Raw genomic sequence first — 15,368 nt, 5'->3', positions numbered from 1 at the left:
TGCATCCAAATGTTATGATCGTTTTATTAAACGCCTGTAGTTTATTGTCACTGTACAGATCAATTTTTTGCTGTTAGCACTTCGTAGCGCTGTAACTTCGAAATTTCTTGGCTTCTAGAGTTGAAACTTTGGTTGGCCATTCCTTTAACTATCTAGATAAAGAAAATACGAATTAGAAATATGGACTAACTGGGGTTCTGTGACAATACTTGGCGACCAATCCGTCTAGGTTTACGGTAGCTATACTGCTAGCTACAGCACTGACTGTAGTCCGCGACAGAGTCAAGGTCAAGTCAGTAGCTAAGTTACCAAGTATTCGGTAGCTATAACACAGGCATTGAAATAGGAGACTGCACAGCTGGCGGAACTGAGCCAGTGTCGCCTCCCAAGACCATAGGTGAGACCTGTTATCTCGTCTTGCGTGATGCTCTCGAGTAAAGTTAACTATCGTGGAGCATTACTGTAGCCTTGCTGCACCACACGTGTCACTCGAGTGCACGTCACGCTCGTCATGCGTGTACATGCGACGTTACTCGTGAGCTGTACTGTAGCACAACTAAAGAATGAATCCAAGAGCAGTTTTAAGCGCGGTGCTTAATATCGGCTTAAGCAAACTTTGCGACGGTATTCAGAGGTTTATTTACTGTCACTGCAGCATCTGATATTGTTTTGGAGTGGGTAACTGTGATAAAGAGATGTTTGGGGTAAGTTTACCCAGTCCGTTTGCGAGTCCACTTTCCAATCCGTTCTGCATTTTACTCATATCCATCCGGCCACCTGTTAGTGTTTTGTTGTATTTTATGCTGTATTATATATCATATGAACTAGTACTATTCCATAAAAGTGATTTTCGTTGCGTGAGATGTTTCTAGGGTGCTTTTCAAATTCGAAATTTTGGGCGGCACACAAAATTTTCGGCCCAATCGTTACTTAAACGGTATTACTGTAATGTTTGATATGTATGACTTTTGATTGTGATACACAGGTGCAAGAATTATTTTTCACATTTATGTACACATGTATAAATACTGGCACTACGATTACTTGAAGTGTACGATAAAGTCAAAAGTTAGAATTCTGTTACTTTTAACACTGTTAGCATTCCAGCATGTAAAACTGCTAAATAGCTGACTAAATAAAAGGATATACATGCTTATTAGGGAATCTCCATGGGGGGTTTTGAGGTTTACAGAAACTGACCAAGAAAGATCAACCATAGTAGAATAGTCAACTTAATACAACAGTCAAAAACTTTCCAAGGGGAGCTTCCCAGATGGCCATATTCCTCTAGATTTGCAGACTTTGTATGCTAGTGTGCTTCTCACACTAAGGTACATACAGCATAGGTAAAGACCTTCCTTTGTACATTCATAAGTTTAGCCATAATCCTACTGTAGTCCCTGGCATCACAAAATGTTTAGATTGGAGACAGGTCTGACTCACCAAAATTTCTGGAGCTTCTCATGACATGCATAGATAGTGTACTGTATGGCTTCAATTTACCGTTAAATTATTTTCATAGTTTGCCCTTAAATGTTAACAAACATTTGCTGGCTACTGTACATGATGATAGCCAAGATAGGGTTACCAATGTAAAAATTGTCATCTTCAACATAATTTGCTAACTGCTGTTACATGTTGGACCAACACTCGTTTGAATACAGCTGGAGTGGCAGGCAGTAAATTCTATTGCCTTCTTGTGGTAGAAATCGATGAGAATATCTGCGAATCACGATCTTACAGTCCCAGAAACAATGATCTTTTATCACAATACTGCACTTTAACATTTCTCTGTGAGCAAACCTTCACTAATGATGGAATGATTAGTGAGGCATGATTACTGTTGCTGCATCATTTAGACAGGATGTTGAGGTCCAAAAACAGGTTTTTGTCCATGAAGACTAAACAAATGATAGCCCAAACTTCCTCACACCACAAAAGTAGTCACCCATCAGCAAAGAAGTTGTGTATCAAATTCTGAGATTGCTAACCATCTGGGCAAGCCTGGTATTGGACAAAAGATTATCCAAAATGGCTCTTTTTTCTCATCACTTGCTCCCTCAACAACTTAACACCATAATTCTCAACATAAAACAACTTTAAGATTGCTAACATACTAGGTAACATCCAGAATTTTGTTGAGTTTTGTTAGAAATCATAAAATTAAACTGATATACTTGTAGGCGTTTATTCAAATAACTTCAGGCTCATGTACATAATTTCCATCATTATGATGATTCAACAATTGATCTCGAACTTGATGTCTTGTCCAGTTGTTTTAACAGCCATAACATGACGTACAGTATTATGGACATAAATTTGGCTTATAGTGCTATTGATAGCTGTAGCCAAACTCAACCACGTGAGTCCAAAATTTAGATATACATGCCAAAGTTAAACATGTCATGCCACAAATGTTTGTAGTGCCACAAAGAAACAAAAAAAAATACAAATGCCACACCACATGCTACAGTTTATAACTTGAAGTAAACTATTGGTGCTATAACAAAATTCTTGCTGTTAGTTATGTAACATATATTTCAGTAAAAAAGTTTAGTGCAAACCCTGCGAAATTGATTAAACAACTCTTCAATAAAGGAGAGTAGCAGCCATTTCAATCATGAGTCTTTATCTGGATGACGACTTACGATAGAAACTGCTGCCACACTCCTTAATTAGCTAGTTTTTTTAATTGCTTGCATTGTACGGAGCAACGTTGCATTCAAGTGGTAGCTACCATAAAAGTTTTGTTCGTTTTGTTTGTTTTTATCTGCTTTACTAGTTAGACACTGGAGGAAAAGCTTGTACGAGGTGCTTACCATGACCCAAGGAACGTAAGCAAAGATCGTTGACTACAGTGAAATGGGACAAATGCCTAGAAGGAGTTTGAAAAAATCTATCCCTAGCCTGTCTTTGATCTGCAGGCCATTCAGATACTGGCGAAGCGCCACAGTAGGTGGTCAAACCAGAGAGGTCAGCATAGGGGGAAGTTATTGTTTTTGTAAACATCATTTGCTGGTTCTTGTAATGTCGAGAGCAATGTTTGGATATTCGTGAACTCTTGTGGGACAACGAATCTCTCGACAGTCAAAGGGAAAGCTTGGAAATGCCCATGATACATGTAACGATATTCCAATACCCATTCTTTCATGTAATAATTGTATCATGTACCCGAGTGATTTGCCTGATATGTACACCCAAGCTCGAGGGCCGTTAGGCCCGAGAGCGTGAGTGTACATATCAGGCAAATCACGAGGGCACGTGATACAACTGATATGTACCATGCCAATTCAGGCTAAGAGCCTGCGGGCGACTAATCACCCAAACCAATATGAGGCCAACCACTGAATTCATTATATAGACCAACTTGTGAAATTCAATTTTGGGACAACAACAACTAATGTTGTGATTACATTTGTTAACATAAATGGGCAAATCCTAAGGATATCACGGAAACACTCAATTTAGCGATTTTACAAGTGTTTCAGAGTTGCTACATCACTTAAACACTGTTTACACAGTTTTCTAAACATCTAGAGGGATAAGCTTTGCTGTAGAGTGGTTACCTCGTGATATATGAAAAGTGGGCGTGGTACATAATCAAACACGTGGAGAAGTGCTTCTAAATTACCCATGACACTAGTTCTCACCTTGAACTTTTGTTTGTCAACTCATAGGTTGGTGAGGGAGTCGAATCGCCTCCGTCTGAGTGCTGTAGGATGGAAAATCAGCCTCATGGTTTTCATCACGTGAGCAATACTAAACTCCCACAATCGAATGCTGCCAGGATTCTTCTAAAAACAAACTAACGTTACCTCACCAGATATCAAGGCCATGGTTTAACTAAAATAAACCATGGGCAGCCATGGTTTAACTTAAATGTACCATGGCAAGCCAGGATTTATGAGATATGTACCCTGAAATTTTCCTTTGAAGTTACAGTAGGTGGTTTCATGGTACATTTGTCCTTTCAACATGGCTAATCTGCTCATCTGATTGCTAAAAATAATTGGCAGATAAAATTTTGGCAATTGTAATATTATTCGCCAAACTCGCCAAACTTTTTTACTGCCAATTTTTTTTTGCTATATGGTACATGTTATATGGATCTTTAATGTAGTTTGCTCACCTCCAACATACTTGACCTAATCAGTTGATCCACCACCGTCGGTTGATGATGGTGGGGTTGGTAGTTGTACAAGGACTCTGTCTGCCAGTGGGAACCTAACCGATTAAGGCAGGGATTTAATTTTTTTGGGATAATTTTTATTTGTGTACATATTAAATTGGATTGGAGGAGGTACTTTGAATGGCTAAGGGCAAATATTCTGACTGTATGACATAGCTTGGGTGTATCAGGCCATAGAAAAGCATACCACATGACTTTCTACCCAAGCATATGTAAGGAACCAGCTACTTAGTTTTTTATTTATTTTTATTTTTATTTTTTGTTATTTTTTTTTTACTGTTACAATCCTGTGAGCTATTCACACGGTCATGGTTACTGGGACCTCTATATGGTATACCTACGAACATGTGTACATACCATCATGCACATATGAAATTAATTAGTTAAGTATTGTATACATCTGCAGTAATACACCTAGGTTAATTTCACGCATTGCATAGAAGCAAGAGATTTTGACAATCTGGCCAGATCTTGTGGTGATAGTCTAACATATTTTAGGTAGGCATCACTATTCCACCTGCCAAGGACTCTTAAGTGTGAGTCACTGATGCCGGCTTGCTTAGCTGATGTAGCAGCGCCAATTCTAAAACTGTGTGTATTGAACTGAGAGGGGTCCATTTGGAGCTCCTTTAAAGCTCTGTTGAGAGCTGCACTGGACGATGTTCTTGTTAATGATTTGTTGTCAGAGAATAAGAAGAGAAGAGTGGTCCTGGAGTGCCACCCCACCTGGCTAGGTATTGCACTAAGGCATGTACTCGACATACAGCATGGGAAGTTCTTCCCAAATATATCTGTGCACCTTTCCTGAACTGGTCTCCTTTAGATTGCTTTAGTGTAATTTGTGCAAGTGAAAGGGATGCTCGGTTGTCCAAGGCAACGTCAGATAACAGCAGATCCGTTGAAAGGTTGAAGTGATTGGGCGAGGACGTGGTGAATTCACTTACTCTAAGAAGTCCAAAGTAAGGGAGGCAGCAGGCAGCCCAAATCATAACATCTCTGTAGTTTCCAGGGAGCATCGAAAATACAGCATGAAGGGCGTGCCATAATTGGAAACATAATAGGTAATCTATCTTTGGGTTGATAGGTGATAGCAGATGACCTTCGTATGCCTTTTAGTACACAGTTTAACTGCAGAGTTACTGAGGGCAATAATTTGCCAGCTATAATCTGATTGTATCTCACAGCAGAGAGGTAAACCTGTATTGTCGCATATGAAAGGTGTTGTTGTGCCAAGTATGTAGCGAAGAAAAGCAATGTATCCTCACAAACTGGTACTGGCCGCTGGTTAGTTTCTGTGCAGAAGGTCATGTACTTGTGGAGGCCAGTTCTATATGCTTTCTTTATGGATGTGGATATTCCCAGATTAAGGTAAGTTTGTGCTACAGCCTTCAGTTGGGTTACAGTAACCGATGGCAGGCCTGTAGGTACAAAATATAGAGGAAATTAGTAATAATTATAATATTAATAAGCACAGTGATAATAATATTATGAAGTACTGCAGTGTTAATAGCATGGTCACACAGTATTACATGTGCAATGTATGGTGTATAGGTTACATGATTAACGTGACTGTTGGTAAATGAATGATAAAGTTTGCTGAAACAGTTGAAGAAAGTGAGGAGAAATCCAATCAAGCCTATGAGGTGAGATTAACTGCAAGGCGGAATGAGGTATCAGTGTAGGCTCTGCTGTCAGACTGGGAGCAGTTTCGAAAGCTTGCTGAAGTTGCGCCGAGAGAGGTGATCAACGGTAGTGTTTATCACTCCTGGTAGGTGAGTAGCGGTGAGATAAATATCGAAGTGTGTGACGAAGAATGACAAAGAGCGGAGCAGATGCATTACAAGCTTATCCTTGCTTGAGCCCTTATTAATGGAGATGACCAGGTTGGCATTGTCACACTGAAAATTAATGTGGTACTTAGACAAATATGACCCCCAGACGATACAAGTAAGAATGATTGGCATAAGCTCTTTAGCCATGATCCCAATATTCTGCCATTCTGGGGGCCATTGTCACTGTAGCCAGTAGGGGGCCAGTACTGCTGCGCAACCCCATGTTCCTGACGCATCAGTTTGGACACAAAAATCTGGGTGTGAGATAGTGGGATGTCTGAGGATGCTAAAGCCATTCCAACCTGCAGAAACGTATACCACCATAGCAAATCTGATCTGAATGCTTTATTTAGCCTAGTAACAAAGTGCATCTTGCACAGCTTAGCCGCTGTAGAATACATTCTTGCTACAAAGGCTCTGCCTGGGCGGACAACTTTTGTAGCATGGTCGAGAGTGCCTACGAGTGATAGAATCTGCCTCTTTCTAGCTTTTCGTCTGGGTAGCCATGTTGTCAAGAGTTGCTTAATCCTAGCTAGTTTGTCAGCTGGTAGCCATATCTCCATGTGCTTGGTATCTAATATAATTCCTAGGAAAGACAATGACGTTGAAAGACCCTCTAAACTTTCAGATGCGAGTGGGACACCTAATTTGGCACATAAGGATATAAAATGTTAACATTCTGTTAGCATACTGTAGAGCCTGGTGGTCCCATTGTCAAGTAGTCATCCAAATAATGAATGAGGTAGGAAACACCTTCATTCTCTGTAATCCATGCTAGGAGATCGGCAAGGATGTTAAACAATTTCGGTGCTGAGCGAAGACCAAAGGGGATACAATGATCAATGTAAACATTGCCTCTCCATTTCATCCCTAGTAGATGTCGATCTGCCGGGTGCACTGGAAGTAAATGAAAGGCACTTTTACTGTCAATTTTTGCCAACATTGTGTTTCTTCCTGATTTAAGTATGCTTAATATGGCCTCATCTACTGTCACATAGGTTAAGGTACATAGCTGGGAGGGTATGCCATCATTTACACTGCTACCAGAGGGGTGAGAAAGGCCTGTAATAAGGCGCCACTTATCCTGCTGGTGGTTCTTTGGTATAACCCCAAATCTGTTTATCTGGACTCCTGGGAAGGTTGATGGTGGGTATGGGCCAGATATCCTGCCGAGAGATAATTCCTTGTGAAGATATTCATCAACTATGGCAGGATAGTCAGCTGCACTTTGAAGATTCCTTTTAGCTGATTGTGTGGCACTTCCATCAGAACCCAGTCTGAAGCCCGTGGTGATACTCTGTAGGAAATACTGCACTAGGTCTTGATGGGGGTGGTGTCTCATGTGATGTAGCCAAGCAGCTGGGATTAGTGGAGTATGGACGAAGCTGGCGACTAAAGGAATGTTATTGAAAAGTGGGATGGGGGTGAGGTGAGTCTGCCACTGTTGTAGCCATTGAGGGTATGGCACTGATTTTCTATCCTGCCGATGGATTGGCTCCAGGAGAGTGTCTGAAAATATATAAGAGTAAGGACAATTCATAAAGGTAAATACTGTGTTGAAATATACCAGTGACCTGTTAACTATATGGCATAGCAGATTTATTAAATATTTGCATAAATTCGTACAGGATAAGTGAAACAATATATTAAGGTATGTGTGTACATCAGTTAGTCCTGTCCTTCATAAGTGGTACCAGTCATTTACGTAACTTATGGAAAGGAATGGTCTAGGCCTTTGCTGGGTCACTGACTGCTGAGCAGGAGGGTTTGGGCAGAACACTGCTTTATGATTAATATCCTTTGACACTGGATTAAAGGCACAGTAATAGCATACATGCTGGTAGCGGAAATTCGGGAAAGAACACCCTTTGGCATACTGTTCATTCCATTGGCGACAAATGAATCTCCGACGACCTGGAGTTTGGTATGGTGGCAGATCATGTGAGCTGGAGGTTGTGTTAGGGGAAAACTCACAATCCTTCAACTGGTGGAACAAGCTAAAGCAGTGCTTTCAACGGCTTGCTCTGGCCTGGCCTGTGAAAGCAAAGTTCCAAAGTGTGGATTCAGTAATAGACCACTTGCAGTCAGGTTGGGAGGCGGCTTGCTGTTGAAATTGCCTATCATATGCCAGCCAACAATTATTTTGGTATTGGATGCTGGCTTCCAGCATAAGAATTTGGTAGCCCATCAAATCTAGTAACCGCTGGGGCTGCTTTTTGGCAATAACTGATACATAGACAGCAAATGCTTGAAGCCACTCAGAAATGTTGGCAATACATCGTTGTTTTGACTTTGCTCCTGCTGTCTCCTCAAAACTTAAGTGGCTTGGAACAAGATCTCCCATCTCTACAAACTTTCCAGATTCAATCTTTGCCACAAGGATGGATGGTACTGGTGGTATAGATGATGCAGCAGATGGAGCTGAAGCAATATGGTGGTTAGTAGGGGGAGGAGCTCTTTTCCGGTGAGATGAGATTACGTTGATGTGCTCCAGATCTGAGAAAGAGGAGACAGGACAATATGAAGTGCTATACTGGCAAAGGGTCAGAATGAGATGAGTGGATGTAATTAGAGTTTATGATCCCATGTACTTTCACACACGTAATAGGCTAGTCTACCTATAAGGCTATGTGGTAATGTAGTTACCTAGCTAAGCTTTTTATTTATTTATTTTTAAATTTTTTTTACTAATACGCAACTGTTGCATTACCCACACACTTACAAGCATGGTACTAATTTCGCTATTAATACTAATGCTTTACGCGTGCACATTGCCACTCATTACTGCACCTAGCTAGTTACTATTTTTTTTATTTTACTATATATAATACATACACACTACTGTGATACTTGCAACAATGTCCGAATCACGTGAGAAGTGCACGTGACCCTTGTTTGAAATAATATTGTAACCACAAGCAGACTTTGTACCCCTACCCTTCGATTTTTTTTAAACTGTTGCGCGTAACTCCCTGTCACGTGACTTGTACGGAGATGCTGACATCAGTAACATACTTATCGAGGTGTGGATTAGGATTGTCTTGGTCTTCATCTTGAGAGTCATCACCTTCCTTTGAGAATTGATTCATCACCACTTCCACTATCTTCGGGATGTCAGCCTTCATCAGTGGGACATCGTCGAATCCTTCAGCATCTTCGCTGGAGGAAGAGTCATCATCTTGCTCGCATAACCGACGACGCTTGGGACGTGGTGAATGGGCAGTCCTGTTACTCCTCTTGGTTGATTTGGTAGCTTGTGACGACTCCTTTCCAGCACTGGCCAGACGGTTCTTGCCCCCTCTTCTTGTTGTTGTTCTGGTTGAGGTTCCGGTAGTAGCCACTCGTCTCTCTGACGTCCTTGAAGTGTCCTTGAGACGACTATTTGTTTTCTTCTTTCTGCCACTTCCCTTCGTTCTAGGCATAATTCTCAAAATTGCACTATCGCTTAACCAGTCACACTACTCTTCGCACCTAAAGCACGTGTTGACTGTTATGCATGCATAAACTCTGATTGATGCTCACTAATACTCTAGTTAATGCTCGACTGACTCATGCATTGCTCCTACATTAACTTGGTTTAAATATGCTATGTAAACCTCATTAAAGTTATTTTACACCAAGAATTATGGCTTTAAGTTGTTGAGAGAGTAAGTGATGAAGAAAGGCTGCCATTTTGGGTATTCCCAAATACCTGGCTTGCCTAGCTGGTCAGGAAGCTCATAGGAGTGTATAAACAGTGGAATGGACTACTGGAATGGTGGAACACTGGAATGGTGGAATGGGATTTTTTAAAGTTCAATATCAGTTTCTATATCCAAATAACTATTACTCCTCCCATTAAGTTAGCAAATAAATAAGATTCCCTTAAAGTCAGCTCTTTTAGCATAATTCACCTCACCATAGACAAAATGTAATATACTGGAATGTCAGTTGCAAAAGCAGTTTATTGGGTATACCAAGAAGACTCCTGACTTAACCCTTGTTCCCAAATGATAAAATGTTAGCTAGCTAGTTGACTACATGTATGCATTGTAAAAGTACATTCAAGTATAATGAAGTATTCATTTATTTCTTATCAACTTTACCAGTTAGGCTATGGAGGGCAAACACAATAGGCAGAGCTTGTATGAGGTGTTTACCACTAACCTAGGAGCCTAAGCGAAAATCTTTGAGTAAAGTGAAACGGGACTATCTTGTAAGCATTTACAATGAGCTTTTTCTACAATTATGTCAGAAAACAAAATTTAAGCTAAAGTTTGTTGTGGCAGTACCACATTGCACAGTGAACTGAACCTTCATTAAGACAGTTAGTTTCAGACAAGTATTGAGTTATAAGTCATACAAGTGTTGTGGTGAGGAAAGGTTTGCTAAAAGAGCTGACTTCAAGGGGAATACTATTCATTTGCTTATCTAAGGGGAGGAGTTGTACTTATTTAGATGCAAAAATTGATATTGAACTTAAAAAATTTAAGTTCAATAAGCCTGGTGAAATTCAGGTTCACCAGTCATCACAAAGTAAACAAACAAGTGCAAGTAAAATTAGCCATGATTGGATTTGTATTACATGTGAGGTATGTTTGGGATTCATATTATACACATTGGGATATCTCAATGGTATAATGAGGTTGATGAATTCCAATTGGACATTTGTTAGACACTTGTAGAGTGTTAGGTTTAATGGATAACTACCTGGACAACTATCAATAAGTTAACTTTTTACAATGACACAAGTACAAGAATTCTTTAAGAAATAGCTACACATGTGGTAGTCACATGATGTCCTTTGAGTGGCAAGACATTATGTAGTGTAACATGTAAACAAACACACACATACAGTATAATGAACATAACTGCATGATTATATAAAAACACTAGTTATACGTATCTTTCACCATTTTGTACCTATGACTTCACAATTTTATTTATGATGTATTCAGCATGGCTGAAACAATTAAGTGCAAGTAAAATTAGGAATTTAGGGATCAAAGAAATAAAATGTAGTGAAACAAGAAAGGTTGCCTACACCTGAAGATATAAGTACTAGTAGTATAATAGTGTGTAATGAATGGGTAGCTGTGTATAATTTGTTTGGTGTTTGTGTAATACATTAACTTGTTATCTTTATTCACACCAGTTGGGAGACACAGCAATCCATACGGCTGCTAAGCTAGGTTATCTTAAGTGTGTACAATACTTCTTGGAACATACATCTATTCCAGCAAACATTAGTAACAAGGTACATACATATGTATTAATATTGCACGTGTATGTGTGAACATAACAATGCTGTGGCATTCCAGTGTATTTCATTATTTTTATCAAACCAGTTCAAAGGTATTACACTGGTAGAATTGGGATGAATGTATTATGCTACCAGATGTTTGGCATATAATTAAGTTATGTGTAGATGGTTTGATGGTGACCTCAAAACTCCTGTCAGTAAACTGTGAGATTTCAGGTTACAATGTAGTGTCAGCATACTACTATCAGTTAGTAAGATGTATTTATAACTTGTTAGCCATGAGTAACTTTTACTTGTGGTATATCTACATAACTTTGGATAGTAGTTACAAATTAACAGTTATCTGTTTTAATCACAAATAAACCATGGGAGCTTGTTTTAAAATGTTACAGGTTTTTGCAATTGAAATCGGCACCTTGCAATTGACTTTGTCCTGCTTGCAGTAGAGTTTGTCGTCTTTGCAGTAGAATTCATTCCATTTACAACTGAATTTATCGGTTTTGCAATTAAATTCGTCACGTTGCAATTGATTTTGTCGCTTTTGCATTAGAATTCATCACTTTTGCACAAGAATTTGTCCACAACAGATTTCCAGCTGAGGTAAACACGAAAACAAGATGTAGCAGCTGCTCCATGATCTTATTGAAGTACAGCTGTTGTAAACAACTCTTTATAAGGTAATAATTCTTCTGCTACAGCTTCTTCAGCAACATTTGCAATTGTACTTTGCCATTGGCAATGGGTGTGGTCACTCGCAAACAAGTTAATTAACTTGACAGACAGCTAATGGAATCATGTATAACCAGCTTCAATTACTCTCTAGTATCTCAAGTGGTATTCTCCATGGTGAAATGATTCACCTTGTGATGAGTGATGAATGTAGTCACAATATTTCTGTGTATGATTTTTGATTGCAACAAACAAGTGCAAGAATTATAATTAGTATCATACAGTATGGTAGAACTGTTACTGTACTGTATTTTGGGGATCATGAAGGTTTGGGTTTTTCTGGGTATAAATATCTACTCAAAAATCAGCTTCACAATGTCATTGTGGCACCTTGGCAGTTTTGGTTAGGTATAACCAAGCCTTAAAAGTGCCTTCAGTATGACCCTATGTGAATGCTTCCAATAGATTGCTACTGTACAAAATTTATTCAATGTAATTTATTACCTGATGCCTTAAGAGAAGCATAACTCAATAGCAGCTATGGTTATGAGCTTGATCTTTCACTGTTTGATGTCACTTCAGTCCAACAGGTGCCTTTTAAAATACTGCAATCCGTACAATGCTGACATCACTTTGTTCTCCTTTGTGTCTCATTTTTTTTTGTTGATAGCCGAAGGTGTTGATTCACGGTAACACGATGGCTTCACTACATTTGTAAATGGGAAATATCTGCATTTTCTATTGTGATTTGATTGATTGCAGAGGCACTTTGGCCATCTGTGGTCATGTACAGGGGTACCTGGTTTCTGGAAATTGGTTTGGAAAAAACCATGTGTCTGCATGTCTTTGTGTCTATCCTACACCCACACGAGCAAACATGCTTTGAGCTACAGTTATTAAATCTTAATTTAATGTGTAAAAGCTGTTTTAATGTATTAAAGCTTAACTTTTTGTTTTTGTAGCGTTTACTTAAAGGGTATATGGTAAAGCCAGGTGAACAGATGCTTGAACTGAAGCCAGGTGAAACAGTTCAGTAGGGGTGACGTAGCCTACATACTTTAATGGGTGTATAGCAAATGAAAATCAGTTTGATTGGTTTTGCAACCTACCAGGAATGGCAAATCTTTTTGAGTTAAGAGGGGACGTATACCCTTTGTATGCAAAAGAAGATTAAGAGCAGCTATGAGGCATAATATAGAGAATCATATGAAAACACAATAAACAAACTATAAAACAGTTAAGAAAATACTTCTGTGCAAAATTATGTGATGTAAAGTGGTTTTCTTGAGTTACATTTCCTTGTGATGTATACGTAGTAACATAATTGATGAAATTATGAAATAGAGGGTGAATTACAAAATCATAATTAGTGAATTACAAAATATGTTTAATTTTAATGTATCATAACAAAACAAGGCACTATAACATGTTGTGTGCTTAATTTAATTTATAAAGAGTCGATTAATTCAAGGGATAGTATTTACTGGTTTTTAGAATTAGCACAGTATGAACTTGTTTACTACAGGAGGTGTAGTTTGGTTATTTTTTTATATCATAGATACTCTATGGTTATCACTACAGCTATGATATCCACATGTGTCTTATTTACATGGCTGTTGTGTTAAGAGACTACTATATTAGAGTATCTCAAGTGGGCCTCAGCCAACTGAGCTATAAGAGATGAGTATTTAATTAAGGGACATGGTAATAACGTGTCTTGTCTTTCACTGTGCTACCAAAAAGTGTGTATTTAATGGTAAATTATTATAAGTACAACTAGATCATTAAGAGGAGTGTTTCTTAATTGTTATTAGTCCAGCCATCGTAAAGGGATATGTTGCTTGATCATTATTGGCCCAGCTAGTTCATAAAAGGTTCTATCGTGCAGGTACAGTGTCTACCAACTGTCTACCAGTAACATATGTATCAGCATAAGCATTTTAATAAACTTGTGGTGTCCAGCTAAAAATTGATACTGAAATTAATGGAAGAAAACAACAAGCAGATTGAAGATAGTGTTGTGGGAATTGTGCTTTGAAAATAGCCAATTATGCTTTTTGAGCAGTGCTAAAAATCCAGCCAATCATGCTCAAGATTATGCTCTAGAGTTTGCTGCTTATTAGAGTATATCAGTCTTTCCTGAATGCTCTATTAGAGTACATAAGTGAGTGCTCTATTGAAGTATATCGATCTTATTAAATATACAACCAAGTACTAAGAAAAATACGAAATGCGAATAAAATTACATCATAAATAAATGAAGAAATTTAGTGCAGTCCATTTATAACTTAACACCAGGAATTGCCTTGCATAAGACTATTTTGCTACACCATCAGCCACCCAGAGCCCTGAGCAATTAAATACGTGGGCTGGATTAAAGTTAACTATTCCATTATTGTAGCTACAAGAATACCGGTAGATAGCATAACTTACTAACCATGTTATTTTCACCAATGTCTTTCTTTCCAACTAGTTGATGGATAAAGATGGGATTATCCAAGGGATTTTTCCTTTGAGTAGCTCGATTGTGTACAAATAATAGGAGGCAATAAATAGAAGTGAGATCATGTGATTACAAAACAATGTGCAGCATTGTGACAAGGAGTGAAGGACAAGGATTATTATTAACTCTTCCATTATAGTGGGATGGGCAGTTAACAATTGTATCAACTTGTGTAACTATTGGTGCAGTCAAAACGGAGAATAGAGGCAAGATATTTGAGGCATTGGCACCCGCCTAGCTACGTAGATACTACTAAGTGATAGTTCAAACAGTATGGAATGCTTATTCAGTCAGCAATATTATTGCTTTCTTTTTATTTCTAGGCTGTGGCACTAGCAGAGCACAGTCATCACGTGATACAACACCATAAGTGCCTTGTGCTTTAACCAAGGTTTCTTCCAAGTCTGGTATTAATTAAGACAGAGATGTGTATATAGAATAAGGAGGCTAATAGCTAGCATTCACCTAGAGTAAGGTTGAAGTACATTAGTCATGCATACAGTAGTGTAGGTAAAGTATACATAGTGATGCATACACGTTTTTAAAATGCTGTATTGATGTCCAAATGAAGATGGGCATGTATATGTATGTTGCATGGTTGAAGGGCTTGTCTACCCAGTACCCTGGCATGGCAAAAGCTTTGGCTATGCCACTGCTTAACACACGAGGCATTTTTGGCGTGGCACCACACAGCACCACGGCACTTGTCGCGAAACATTGCTACATGACCCATGCCAGTTGTGTGCCACGCATAGCCCTCACTGGCTGCCATGCATCATCCTTACACCACGCATGACTGTCAACCATGTGTGTGTGTGTAAACTACAAACTCTACATTAGTTACATGTACAGTGCTGTACTATAGGGCTGGGACGAAACTGCAAATGTTTTGTGGGTTTGAAGGTTAAGTAAACTTCGAATTATAAAAGTATC

The 15,368-nt window shown here is 38.9% G+C and overlaps 2 protein-coding genes across 2 annotated transcripts in view; one reads left to right on the top strand and one right to left on the bottom strand.

Annotated features, from left to right (window-relative positions):
• Positions 1-5,408: 5,408 nt before the first annotated feature.
• The window catches only part of LOC136256562 (uncharacterized), a 396,868-nt gene continuing 386,908 nt past the window's right edge, over positions 5,409-15,368 (top strand). The window contains exons 1-2 of the mRNA XM_066049542.1: positions 5,409-5,557; positions 11,156-11,257. The gene's annotated coding sequence lies outside the window, so the exon portion shown is untranslated. The remainder of the gene's footprint in view (positions 5,558-11,155; positions 11,258-15,368) is intronic.
• Positions 6,704-7,561, bottom strand: LOC136258821 (uncharacterized). The gene has a single exon (XM_066052198.1). It carries the CDS (start codon positions 7,559-7,561, stop codon positions 6,704-6,706), a length of 858 nt encoding a protein of 285 aa, XP_065908270.1.

The sequence above is a fragment of the Dysidea avara genome, chromosome 1 (genome assembly GCF_963678975.1).
Source record: "Dysidea avara chromosome 1, odDysAvar1.4, whole genome shotgun sequence".
NCBI lineage: Eukaryota > Metazoa > Porifera > Demospongiae > Dictyoceratida > Dysideidae > Dysidea > Dysidea avara.
Note: the sequence above shows the minus strand (reverse complement) of the source record. Positions and strands in the feature narration are given on the sequence as shown.